General features: G+C 43.3%; 1 protein-coding gene across 14 annotated transcripts in view; it reads right to left on the minus strand.

Annotated features, from left to right (window-relative positions):
- RIN2 (Ras and Rab interactor 2) overlaps positions 1-14336 on the minus strand; it is a 168794-nt gene that overhangs the window by 22019 nt on the left and 132439 nt on the right. For 13 of the 14 annotated variants that reach the window (XM_039874376.1, XM_039874387.1, XM_039874379.1 and 10 more), the window contains 3 exons: positions 11841-11913; positions 6628-6719; positions 2488-3624 (listed from right to left, as the gene is read on the minus strand). In XM_039874376.1, the coding sequence (XP_039730310.1) occupies positions 2488-3624; positions 6628-6719; positions 11841-11913 (1302 nt within the window). The remainder of the gene's footprint in view (positions 1-2487; positions 3625-6627; positions 6720-11840; positions 11914-14336) is intronic. The other variant, XM_039874389.1, reaches the window with a different exon arrangement.

Here is a 14336-nt window from a genome sequence, read left to right on the forward strand (position 1 = left end):
GGCTTTCTAATAATCAAGGTCACCTCTTTCCCTCCAACTGGGCTTGTGATGAGTTTCTCAGGTTAACCTCTGCTCTGGTTTCCACCTTCCTTTCAATTTCAAAAGCCCAGCACATTCATTTCACTTTCAAAACAGAATGATGGTTTCACTGGGGAAGTAACAGCTATGAAGTGCCTGCTTTAATGCAAAAGTTTCAAAAACCAAAACAAACAAACCAATAAAAAATCATGGTAACACCTACATTGGTCACACCCACACCTCCACAGAGAGCTTTAGTCTGAGCTGCTTCAACAAAGGGTGAGCCTACTACTCCAATTCCCCTTAATTTCTTTTTTAATTTAAAATTTTTCTTAAATTAACTTTTAAATGCGATGTAATTATCATATAATATTGTATTAGTTTTAGGTTATGATATAATTAAACAAATTTTTTCTATTCCTCTTAATTTCTGACAAGAAAATATGAGCATAGCAGCAGGGGGGTAAGATTCAAAAAACATGGGCTTTGATTCTCACAGAAAGAAGTTCAAATGCTGTACCTGCTGGTTACTAGCTGGTGTGGTCTTGAGATAAATGGCTCCACTTGGTAAAGCCCTGCACGTTTTCCCTCCACAAGGTTGATGTCCATGCCAGCCTCGTAGGATTGAGACCAGGACTCACTGAAATCATTTAGGCAGGCTGGCTGGCTCAAACTAGGGGCTTCACAGCTGTAAGCTTCGTTTTTTGTTATAATCTTAGATTTTAAATTAAAAGCTGCATCCTTCTGGAGCAGCAAAGTGTATATTTGTTTTGGGGGAAAAGAGGCCTTGTGCTCCAAGAGCAAGTGCCATATCTGAACTTCACTTCAAAAGGAGCTGGCAGAAGACCCTTCCCAGGACCGGCGCTTTGGTTGGTGCTTACGACTTCAGCAAGGAAGGAAGCAAAGGCCCTTGTCCCCTTGGGAGCCTTGTGTCTGTGGGCTGGTCGGTGATGCCCGGCACATAGCTCAGAGATGACATCAGTGCCTGCTTCGCTCTCCCCCTGGGCCCATTCAGAGGAAGCTTCTTGGGCAGGTTCCGGACCCCTGTTAATATGTCTGAGCTGGTCTCCCCTGAGAAGTGGGCTCTGGTGGGATGGGGGAAAAGAGGTGGCCTTTGTGGCTGTTTTGATTCTCCTTGAAGCCTTTTTCACTCCTAAGGCACATCGCAAGAGCACATTCCTTTTGGCCTCTCTCTTCAGCAACAGCCCAGCTCTAACCACGCCTCACGGACCCAGGCTCAAATCACAGAAAAACAAACAAGGCTTTGATTCTGTTGTGAGAAAATCAGAGAGCTGTTGAAACTCACTTAGAGAAAGAGAGAGAGGGAGAGGAAGTGTGTGTGTGTGTGTGTGTGTGTGTGTGTGTGTGGAGAGAGAGAGAGAGAGAGAGAGAAGAGAGAGAACTCTCTACCACTCACTGTTTACTACTTTCCACAAAAAGACTCAATCAGAAAGAAGAAATTTGTGTTTAGCTTTATAAACTGCCTGGAAATGTTTGGTAGCTCTTTTGTCTATTGTTGCCCAATGAATGGGGTCTCTGAAATTAGCCTTTAGAGTCAACCTTCTGAAAGTAAAGAAAAAAAAAAAATCCCTTCAATACTCTTGCCCTGGAAAAAAAAGACTGCTTGCCAAATTCAAATTTTCCTTGGCTAAAGTAATCACTAATTCAGCCCTTCAATGAGGTTATAAAGAAAGTATTTCCCTTGACTTCAGAGAGAACACCTTTCATGTGACCTCTAAACTATGTTACTTATTTTAAAAGATACGGAAAATAAACTTTCCCACCACTTTTTTTTTTTTTTCTTATTCCAAAACAGTACTTATTACTGAATTCTATAGGATTAATTAGAAGCCAGCAGGGCAGTTACTCTTTTGGGAGAAGGGTGACAGGGCAGGGGTCCGGGGGGCCTTCTAGATGCTGGTCACATTCTGCTTACTGAGCTGACACTTGTCCCACAGGTGTGTTCAGTGTGGAATCTCATCCAGCGGCACCACCATCATCTCTGCACTCTTCTGATTGTATACTATACCTCAATAAAAAGTCCTTCCGAAACAAAGCAGAACAAAACACCCACTGCCTCTTGGAAGACTGCAAAAATACCTTTCTGTGCATGCACAACCTACAGAGAGCCACTTTCAGAAAACACTCAACAGTCGTGTCACATACACGGCATAAAATCAGGCAGGCAATTGGACCCTCAGAAAGCAAACTTGATTCCCGAACAGAACCTTTCTTCGGTTCCATCAGTTGCTCCCCAAAACATTTCCCAGCCTGGCATGAAGCAGCCATGTCAGGTATAACATTAGGTCTACTTTAAGAAGCTATGTTTCCATTCAAATCTGGTAGGTGGAATGTTCTGCTGTTTTGAACTCTAGAGAAAATTTCATCCAAGATAACTAACACGGAATGCACTGTTCTATGCGGTATCATATGTTTTATATTTTAAAAAAAGGCAAAGTGGGTACTCACCTATTTGGTCTTCAGGGATCAGCGACTCGATGGGAGGGTCTAGTTCCGAGCTCTGAGACAAGTAGTTCTTCACCTGGGTCATGAACTGCCGGATGGTCTGGAGCATGTCTGTACTGGACACATGGCATTCCTTGTTCTCCTGCAGAAAGCTCACGTAGTCCTGCACCAGGCAGCCAAAATAGGTGCACTTGTCCCTGGATAGTTCGGCAATCCTGCGGACCATGCGCTTCTCCGGGGTCATGAAGGAGCTAAATACCCCGCTCATCTTTCGGAGCTGGGACTTGACCAGCTTGGGTAGCACGAAGGAGCTGTTCCTCTTCTTTTTGGACTTGATGGGGGGGGCCATGGTCTCCTGGTCACTCTCCCCTTCGTAGTCCTCCAGACTGCTGTTGGTGTCGGCCTCGTAGACAAACAGGGGCATGCTGCGGTCGAACTCCAGCGAGTCGGAGGAGGAAGTGGAAATGCTCATGTCGCTGAGCCTCTGTCTGCCTCCATGCCACGGGGGCCGTGATTCAGAGCTGGCAGGCTGGGCCCTTGTGCAATCCCCTGGGGCTTCTGCAGGCGGGGCACCACCTGGGCTGCCAGCTGTGCCCAGCTCCAGCTCCTGCTCCTGGCCGTGGCAAGGCCGGCTGCTGGTCAAGGTCTTTGCGCCGCCTTCTGCCTCAAGAAAAGAAGCCTGCTTCTTCAGCCGGGGTGGAGGAATGGGGGTTGGTTTCGTTCCAGGCAGAGCTACGTTCCCATGTTTGTTATGGTTGACTGTTTCTGGCATGCTCGCCGGGGTTTCAGTCCTGGACAGCTGAGGGCTTGTGTGCAGACTAATAATAGCGGGTGGTGGGGGCCTGGGTGGGGGGGACCGAGGCCTCTCGGTGCCATTCGCGTTGGGAGTCCTTGTGCAGGGCTGCTTCAGGCCTCCACTGAGGTCCTGGCTGTGCACTTTCAAGAAAAGAGGATTAATAAAACACAGAGCTCCGTTGGTCTGGCTGCACTCCAGCTCTGAAGGCGTCCTGGTTTTTATAGAATGCACTCCATTTATAAGGCAGAGCTGACGGGAGGCCGGACAAACACCGTCTGAGGAGAGAGGCCTATGGGGAGGTGGAGGGTTTGGGGGTTTGTTGTCAGCTGGAGAGCTCCAAAAATCTGAAAGTCATTATCAGTGAACACAAGAATGTAAATACAGTACACTTGGGCCATTCCTTCACAAATTAAAAAAAAAAAAGCACACTTGCATGACTACGCTTGTCTTTGGAGGGGGAGGCGCTTCACTTGGTGTTGCTCCCCCCGCCCGCTTTAACTGCATTCCCTTACTGGAAAGGGTAGAAATGCTGCCAGGCCCAGCTGTAAGCTCACAGGAAGGCTCTAAGGGCTTTCACCTTCAAAGCCCTTGAGAAATGCCTTGGCTAACCTACAAAGCAAGCCCAGACTTTTCACAGGTGAGGAAAAAAGAACTGCAAATGTTATAGTATAAGCTTGGAAAAGGCCATGGAGCTCCCTGACTTTACAAAAACCAAGTCCATTCACAAAGCAACACCACCCTTCCCAACCTATTCCTGGGGGGTGCCCTGCAAAGGGCATATTACTTCCCCTTTAATGGGTAGGATCAGCAGCTGGGCCTGGGGGATGTTACACAATCTGCTTGGGGTTTTATGTGTTCAGCATTAAAACCCCCAAAGGAGGAAAAATACACTCATGGGTCCCATCAGCAAAAACAAAGACAGCAAACTGATGCAAATGCTAAGTCCAAGTTCAATCATTTATCTTTGTGGTTTGCTTCCCAATCTCCCCAAATCCTATAACCTCCTCACCGAGGCCACACATATTCGACGCACTTTGGAGCAGTGCACATGGACTATTGCAGCTATACTGCTGGTGTCCCCTTTGACAGATGGGTCTCAATTTTCCATGCAAATCAAGGGAGCAAGTGGTGGTGATAAATTAAATGTCTGTTGTAATTTCCATTTGGAATAGGTCATTCTCTCTTTATAGCTTTGTCTTGCTGTGTTTGCTTAAAATGTGTTTCTTAAAATGGCTGGTAATGGGAGGATGGGGAGAGGCTGATACTGGGAACCCTTGCCCTGCCTCATCTGTGTTGCAATCATGCCAGATATTGGGGCTTGTGTCATCTGCTTTCTCTCATCCTTCCTTCCCTTCCCTCTAGTTCTGTGCTGTCCAACATGAGAGCTAACAGTCAGTCACCTGTGGCTACTGAGCACTTGAAATCCAGCTAGTGTAACGGAAAAACTCAGTTTTAAATTTTATTTAATGTCACTCAATTTAAATTTAAAAACATGCTCAATTCAGTTACTGGAAACCTTTTAAGTAAAGGTCTGGAATTTGGATATGTGAATCTACCTTTTAATGAAATCAAAATACAGATCATGTATTTCTGATAAAAATTTAGTGCCTAAACAGACATGCTGTAAGGGTAAAATACATACTGGATTTCAGTTAGTATGGAAAAAAGAATGTAAAATATTTCATCGATACTTTAATATTGATTACACATTAAAGTAACATTTCAGATATACTATATTAAATTGATTATAAAACAATGTCATCTGTGTCTTTTCAATTTTCTTTAATGTGGTTACTAGGAATTTTAAAATTACACACTGGCTCACCTTACATGTATTTCTATTGGCCAGTGTGGGTCTTGGTGGAACTGCTCCCACTGCCTTCGGGTCCTCCTTAGACTTCTACTGCCACCACCGAAAAGACTTTATAAGGCTTAGGACACTTAGCTCACATGTGTTATGTTCCTCCCATAAAGACTATAAACCTGGGTGGTGGGGTAGGGAGACAGACACTATTAACCTGTGAACTCTTTGTGTGAGGCGTAGGGCCTGCCACATAGCAGACCCTTCAGAAATATTTATTGGGCAAATAAATGAGGTACAGAATTTTAAAAAGTACTGTCTCTTCACACAATGGATACTGTGTGCACTGACAATTATGAGTTGAATATATATTAACTAATGTTAATCTCATTTGATTCTGCTTAGTGGCCACTAGAACAAGCTACTTTTGCCCTTATCTTTGCCCTTATCCATGACATCACAGTCCTTCAACCCTGGCACAAAGCATAACACTGCACACTGACCCCTGGACCAGAGGTCACCAGAGAAAACTGAGATCTGGTGCATGTCTTCAAGTGGCCTACAGTCTAGCTGATTATATCCAGGCTTCTCTATGAATTATGCGGGCTCTCTTGGCAATGAAACCTGCTTCAAAGCAAGTTTTGATCAAAAGAAAAATATGCCAAAGGGGGAACATGCACATTTTTATTTGCTGGTTAAGTATCATAGTTTCTTAGGGCTTAGGAATCCTGGCATTTGCGCTTCAGAATTCCAAACTTCTATTCAAATACTAGTTGAATAGAAGTTCAACTACTTGTCTGAAGACTGAAGCCCTGAAATCTTAAGAGAATTCCTCTTCTCATCTAGGTGGGCAAAAAGATTTTTTAAGTTAAACACATACGAATTCCCTGCGGGACAAAAGTGAAATGGGAGAACTGTACGTCCTGATCCCATTGTCCAGCAGCATGGTGTTGGGTTTATGGGCACTGGCAAAGAGGGAAGAGGGAAAGAAAGTATCCAGCTGGCTGGCTGGAGCGAGGATGCGTGGCAATGTAAGGGACGTGGCCCAGAACATCAGAATCAGAACTAAACAAACAAGAGAGGAAGTGAGCCAGATGTTACTGTAGATGCCTGCGCTGCCAGATTCCTGAAAGCACAGAAGTGCCGTCAGTGGCCGTGTGTTCCTCTTGAATAAAACCTGTGCACGCGAGAAGCCCTGTGCTGGGTTTCCCTTTCTGTCAAGTACTGCCTTTCCCCAGCAAGTTGACACAGAAGGGACAGGAATTACACGTTGTAGAAGGTTGCATTACATTTGGACTTGGACATTCTGGGTAGTTCAAACTCAAAGACACTGAGGGGATGTGGAGGTTACCCAGGAAAACTCAGAACTGGTTTAATGTCCGACTTAGAAAAAGATTCTCAAAAGATGTGATTCAGGGTCCTCATAGACCCAAAGTTTTACGCTCGAGATGGGGATTATTTTTTGACGTTACATTGTATCAGCCCAACACTGACTCTGCTCCAGAGATTCAGTTTAAGAGAGACCAGGGCAGGGGCCCCCACTTACTTAGTCCCAGCTGGGCTAGTTCTTCAAGCTGAGCCTCAGTCTTGGCTGTTGAAATGGCGTAAGGCAACTTCAAAGTAAATGGCAGAACATCCCTGATTTTTCAAAAAAGAGAATATTTATAATTACATGTCATGTTTCTATCTCTTGCCTTCATGTCCATCCTAGAGCTATTTTAGCTTAAATTATTTAAAATGTCCTCAGTAAGCATCACATTGTGCCTAACCAGAACTTACCTTTACTGGTAGTAGGACTGTAAGATTACTACTATTCCTGCCTATATTAACACAGTCGGGACAGGCTGAGAGACAAGCCTTCACATTTTCAGTACCTGTAGTGAGGACCAGGTTTCCTTCTAGGGTGGCTAAAATGTACCTAGAGTTAATATCGGAACTGCTAATTAATTATGTTGGTGGATTGATCACAGACATAAAACATTGTCACTAATTTGCTAGATGATCTGAATGTTGGACCCCAACTTCCTGGGCAGGAATGTGTAATCCTAAACCAACATTTATTATCTCACTGCCTTACACATGGCGGATTCTCAGTGAATATCGAGACGAGACTTCTCCTTGTGTTTTAAGTTAGTGTGCGTGAACCCACAGGGGGGTTTTATTATACTGCATACTCTGACTTTCAGGAAGTCTGGGTGAGGCCAGAGATTTGGCATTTCTGTCAAGCTCCCAGGTGATGTTGCTGCCCCTGGACCACCCTTTGAGTAGCAAGGCAAACCTACAGGACTTCATGCAACAGTTCTGCTCCCAAGCAGCATGGCACTATGTGTAGACCAGCAAACACACACACTGCAGCATTGCAGACCAAAAGGCCCAACAGGAAGATGCTGAGCTAGCACCAGGGTGCTTCCATGGCCAAGGCATAGAATCACCCCTAGGAAGCTCATAGACCATGACCTCCTGCTTTCTCATAAAGGGTAATGGCAGGCTCAATAAAAATTTGTTCATTTTCATGTACAAGGGTTGGGACCATGCTCTAAGCATTGGCGACAGGGCTCAGCACAATGCCTTGCCTGATATGAACAGAGAGAAAGTATGTTTTGAATAAATGAATGAATGAATATTCAATGACAATAATGTCATTTTTTAATAGTGGTACTGGTCTTACAATGAATTGATGCATTCATTCAACAAATGTTTATAATCATCTGTGATGTGCCAGACACTGTTCCAGGTACTGGGAATAAAACAAAAAAGTCCCTGCTTGCCTGAAGCTTCATTCCTGTGGACACCTACAGACAATAAACAATTCTGCAATCTACAGAATATATGAGACGGGGATGTGTGCCATGTATAAAAATAAAGTTCAAAAGAGGAATAATAAAGAGTGTTCGAGTGTGAGAGTTGGCCAGGGAAGGCTCCATGAGCCAGTAGCATTTGACTGAAGATCTAAAGGCAGCCAAGAAGGAAATCACAAGGAAAAGAACTTTCCAGGCAGAGGGAGCAGTAGGTGCAAAGGTCCTGGGGTGAGAGAGGGTCTGGCATGTATGAAGAACAGCAAGGGGCCACTGTGCCTGCAGTGGAGTGAGGGATAAAACTTGGAGCTTCTGCCTTTGTTTTGTCTATACGAGATGCCCTGGAAATTTCCACTGAAGAGAGTAACTATACCAAATAACTTTTTGTTTACGGTGAGAACAGACAACATTGTAGGCTACATCAGATTAAATCTAGATGACTGAGAATTCTGGAAACCTTGAAGCTATTGACAATGAATAACAAATTAGAAAGGTCAGTGAAAAGAACAAAACATGAATAAAATGCAGTAGTGTCACAAAGGCTCTCACATACCAACTCCTCACAAAAATGCCAGGAGTTGATGGTCAGGAGGCTCCTCTTTCTTAGGGTGTAAAGCCTGAGTCACCTCTTGCTTCCAGGAAACCCTTTCGCCTGCCCACAAATGTTGTGAGCACCTCCTTCTACTTGTCCTATTGCATCTACTCTAGATGAAGCAAGTGGAACCTTGGGATGGCAGCATCTGTAATGGCAGCTGCTTGACTCCAGAGATGCAATGACCCTGATTAGAATCTTAACTGAAGATCAGCGGGAACCGGAATTTTGTAATGTCAAAGTATCATGCAAATAAATATATGTTTCTATAACTGTAACTACTTAATAAATATCTACTGCCTTTAGACAATTTGGGGGAAAAGCCACATACAACAAAACCAACCTATGTTTATTTTAAGTTTTTACCATGCCCACTGTAGTACCTGGAGCCTAAATATCACATGACTGGTTTTGGTTTTTCTTAATGACATATATGATAGGAAACCACACCTGCCATTTGCTAATTGGTGGTTTTAGGCTTTGATCTATTAGAAAATTAGATGTTGTGCATGAGGCCTCTCCCACTGTGCCAACCAGGGCACATCACAGCATCTCCTTCATGCATGAGCATGCGCGCAAACATGCACACATACACAAAAGGGGATACTCCCTTCTCACTCACACCCTGTTAAGGAAAAAAGGAGTGCCAGTGCTAAAATTTGCATAGTAGACAAAATAAAGACATCTTAGGTATAAATATTTCACCCAAGAGTTTTAGTATAAGCATAATCTAGATTTATATTTTTAACTTTGCTCTATATTGTATTTCTGAAAGGAAGGAGACTAACTTTATTGAGCACCTACTATTGCATCACACCGGGCACCTTAACTTGTGTGAGGTTCACATATGTCCCTGGGAAGAAGCTTCGATGTCCCGCATTCCACAGATCAGGAGCATAGGATGACATAGATGGAGAGGACCCTGCACCCACTCACAGAGCTAATGTGGAATGAAGTAGGGACTGGAACCCAGGTGTGTTGAACCCCAAGTCTGTGGAGCTGTGCTCTCTAGAGGGAAAATATGGGCTATGGCATTAAGGCAGGTTCAAATCTAGTATCTGCTACTTATTTACTGAATGTGGACAAGTCTCTCACTCTCTCCATGGTATATTCATAATCCTATTTTAGGGTTGCCATGAGGATTAGAAATAATAGATGTATGGTGCCTAGCATAGATAAAGCCCCTGATTTATCATTATATTTCAGAATTAATAACGATAATTATTTTCTCTAGCCCCTCACTACTCAAAGTGCAGTTGTAAGACCAGCAGCATCAGCCTCATCACCTGGGAGCTTATTGGAAATGGACCCTCAGGTGCTGCCCTAGACCCCCTCAGTTGGAATCTGCATTCTAACAAGATTCCAGGTGATTCTAGTAAAAGTTTCCAAGGTAGTGCTCTATACTACACTAATTACACCAAACTGACAAGAGCTACTAGGCATTAGTGGCCACGGTGTGCGTGACTATTTGTATTCTCAACTATACTTTTCAATGCGTCTTCTTGATGTGGCAAGTTCTATGCTCATCAATCTTTGAATTCACTACTCTAGGGCATATGTGCATGTATGTTCTGTTTGAGTACCAGAGCTGACAGTCCAGTCGCTTTCTCTATTTGAATACTTATATACTAACAACCAAATAGAACATTTCAAAAACATTTCAAAAATATTTTGCTAAGACTAGATCAAATCTATTACTAATTACAAAGAACACAGATTTAAGTAAATGAATAATGTGGTGAAAAGGAGAAACAAAAACATTAAGAACCTTTGCATTTTGAAAAAAATAGGAAAATGAATCTCAGGTCACCCGAATTACAAAATGTCAACGTTGGGATTTTTCTGTATATTGCACCCTATATTGATTGCTTTCATGCTTTATAGTTTATAAAAGGTTCTCATGTACTTTATCTTCTTCAATCATCGACCAGCCTGGACAGCAGGAATTCCAGTCTATTATGAACACTGAGGGGAGAGATGATATCTTTTGTGTGCTACTGCTAAATGCTTTTGTAATAGGTGTAATGATTCTTCGCACAACAGCACAGTCACCAACCAGCAAACTATGAAGAGTAAATACTGGCCAACTTCACCTCCGATTGATATGTTAGTGTTGAAATGCATTCCCGAGGCCCGGCTGTCCTCAAACCAGACCAGATGTGACTCCCTGGGGACAGTGGGGGCTCTGCACTGGCCTTCTCTCTGGGGCAACAGATTTCCTCACACAAACCGAGGGCTCCTGCCCCAACCCTGGCAGGTAGTGTCCCCTGGAAGGCATTCACAGGGCTCTCGTCCAATTCTAGGTGAAGTCCGTCATTCCTCCCTGCTGAACGCATCATGGAATCCTCTGAAAGTGTCTTCGCACCCTCTGGCCATTGATTACATGGCTTCCCCTGACCAGTGACATCCAGGAGTAAACAGCTTAGTGCCTGCCCCTGAACAGCCTAGTCCAACAGGTACAAGGAACTTCTAATTCTAACTCAGTCTCTGAGAAAAAAAACCTGACCCTTAAATTAACATAAAGTAAACCGAATCAAGTAACGTTCTCTGTCTCAGAGTAGATGGCTGTGAAAACTGATCTTTGAAAACAATTCTAGTAACACATGCCAGGCATTACTCTACCAGCAGCAACAGACAGAGAAAAGCACAGGAAGCCAAATGAGCTAGCTCTGCTACCTCAGAGGAGGCAATATCAATCTCTGCAGATGAAGAGTTTCAATTCTTAATCAATGAAAGAATAACTGATTTGAAAAACTGTTATGGCTAAAAAGAAAAAGAGAAGAAAGCTTTCCACAACTTGTACCCTCCTGACACTTGCCGACCTTGTGATTTTTGGCTTAATTTAAAGTCGACTGAAATAGTTGCCTTAATTGCAAAAATGACATGGAAATCAAGCAGCCCTGAAAGACAATGATGCATGATTTATAGGCTGGTTTAAGGAATCCACATTTCTAGAATGAACTGTACTCCTTGGAGAGTTTTCAGAAATATTATCAGAGAACCTTTAAATGTTTCAGATTTGCTTCGTTGGTCCCTCTGTATGTGTGCGTGCATGCACATGTATGTGTATGCATGTGTGTGTGCTTCCCCTGCTTGATGAGGCTAAGCGAAAGGAACATGAGAGTAGCTTGAGAACATGATCATATTAACTAATGAGATTTTACATTTAGGGGGGCCAAGGTTAATTATTTTGATCTTAAGTCTGGCACAGGAGACTTGGTGACCATTTTATTTCAGTAGCCAATCCTTCCAGTGACATCTAATAGGCGGTTAGCCTCCCACATCCCTCCACTCTGTTTTAAGCAAGAACTCTTGGGCTGATTATATTGCACACCAAGAAGGTGATGAAAATCATACGAAATGAGGCCTTACCTGCTGATGCAGTAGAAAGCAATGAGCCGGAATAAATCCGCAAAGCTGATTCCTGAGCCTTCCAGGGAAAAGGCTAGAAAAGAGAGATTTTAGAAACCTGCTGAGTGTCCATGAGCATGTTCCAGGAAAGGAAAAGCTCTCCACTGTTGCCTGCTGCGTGCAAAGGACCATCTCACTGCTCTGAAACAACTACTGTGTGGCTTATCAGAACCAGCTGTGAGGAGGATGTACGTTGACCAGAAACAGACCAGTGAAGAGTGGATGGCCTAGAAACTCAGCCCCTGACTCACCAGGAGCACATGCTCTGATGCTTGGTAAACAAATCAGCACACAGTCAAATTGCACAACTATCTTTATTTTTAAGTTCAGAACACAAAGTTGGGCACGGGTCAAGGGCCCAGTCTGGCTAGAATAAGTTAGCACGTGAGAGGGCTTGGGGAACACCAAAGCCCCGCTGCCCCTGACCCTCCTGGATGGACTCCTCTTTGCCAAAACAGGTCACCTCTGGTAAAGATACACGGCAGAAGGGGCACAAAGCTTAGAGGATAACACAAGGTCCCCATAAGTCAGCTTTTGTTTAAATTCAGTCTGGAAGATTATGAAACCCATCTCTGCTGAGTGCCCTGCGCCACCACCACCGCCACCACCAAATGCACACGCTTCCTCATGGAGAAGGGATGTTCTGGCCAGATGGTGTGCCATTTTGTACATCCTCCGGATGACGAAACAGTGTGTGGTTTGATTTCAAATACTCATGGTTTGCCAACCGCTCCTTATACTATCTTGGCTGAGATGCCATTTATGCAGCTATTCTTCCAAAAACATTCTCAATATCCTCAGCTTTGTGAAGATTTTCTCATTTCCTCAATCTGATGAGTTTTTCTCCCTTTTTATAACACTCCATATCCTCATTCATTTTGCTTTTGCTTCTTATTTGCTTATGTTATATTGTTTTGCTTATTTCATATTTCTGTAGCACCCCCAAACACACCCATGCCTCTATACATATGCTATGACAGAGAGACAGACACATACACAGAAAGAGAAACAGAACACATACATGTGCACTACAATTTAGTGAGTTAAGTAGAGAGGAACCATTTGCGGTAGGTTAATGTCTCTGAGACTTGGTTTTCTCATCTGTAAAATGGACAAACAGAGTACTCCCTTTGCTCCTATAAGGTACTAGTGGGGACTGAAATTTAGAGTAATTTGTGTGAAAGCAGTCTATACAAATATGAGGTGGTATTTATTATTAAACCACATTGTCCAGATATTATAACAAAATAGCTGTCTGTTTTTATAGCAAGTCCTTCCTCTTCTAATCTACCTCAATTCATAGAGAAGACAGGCCTTGGCCGGAAAGGGACTGTCATGGTGGGACCAGGCCTGTGGTAACAAGTTATGGCTACCTTAATGCTTAGCTCATATTAGCTCTTTCAATTACTTTAAGTCCCTTGAAAAGGAACAGGGAAGTCATACAGGTCTTGTCAAAATAGGACAAAAAAACCTTTAGCCTGGAGGGACCTAAGATGAACACCAAGAAAACTTTATAGTACAAACACTAACTGTACTTACCTTAGGAGAAGAAAGGGGCTTTCAGACTAACTTGTAATGGTTAACTTTGGATATTAGAAGGGATTTAAAATACAGTTAGCTCTATCACTTCTTGGCTAGCAGACTTTCAAAATCCAACTCAGCATTGCCTTTTTCATTTAATATTTAACTCATTGCCTCTAATATAGTAGGTTTGAAATCTATGTTCTGATTACCTCCGCACATAAATAAACTGGTATAAATCATTCACCATGTTAAATCATTCACCAGGTTATGACTATTTGTGTGTCTGCATGTGGAAGTTTGTCCCTGGCATCAGTGACCCTGTGAGACCTAGAAGAAACACTGCACAGGACCCAGGTTTACAGCTGACTTGAGGCTGATCACAGAGAGCCTGGCAGGTTTCACTTCTGCTGGAAGTGTCTCCTCCAGACTCAGTTAAAGGTCACTTGGTTCAGTGAGACTATGAATTCTAGGCTGAGTATAATCCTATATCTGGCTTTAAACTGACCTCAATACCTTTGGGTTCTTTAAATGTAGGGCCTGGGGTTTGCTTAGGTTGAAATCACATGACAATCTTGGTCTTGGTATTGCTATTTAAATAGTCAATGGGCTTCCAAACTCACCTTTCCTGGCCTTCACACCAGCTTGCTAACCTGTTACTTCAAGGAAGCCTTCCCCTTTGGGGTACAGATCCATTTTCTGATCCTTGTTAGAGACTGGCAGTACCAGAACTGTGTTCCCTTTTTTATTTAAAACTTGGCCTCTAGAAACTTCACATTACCAATGACTTCAGTTAATTTTTCAAAACTTCAGTTAATTTTTCCAAAGGGCTGGATCCTGCTTCTGATTAGCTGCATTTCATAGAAAACTGAAAAGTGATTGCTGGGAGGAAATACATCTGCTCAAGGATTATTCATGAAGATGTGCAGGCACATG

This window comes from Pteropus medius, unplaced genomic scaffold (assembly GCF_902729225.1).
Source record: "Pteropus medius unplaced genomic scaffold, Ma_sr-lr_union100, whole genome shotgun sequence".
In the NCBI taxonomy this organism is placed as follows: domain Eukaryota; kingdom Metazoa; phylum Chordata; class Mammalia; order Chiroptera; family Pteropodidae; genus Pteropus; species Pteropus medius.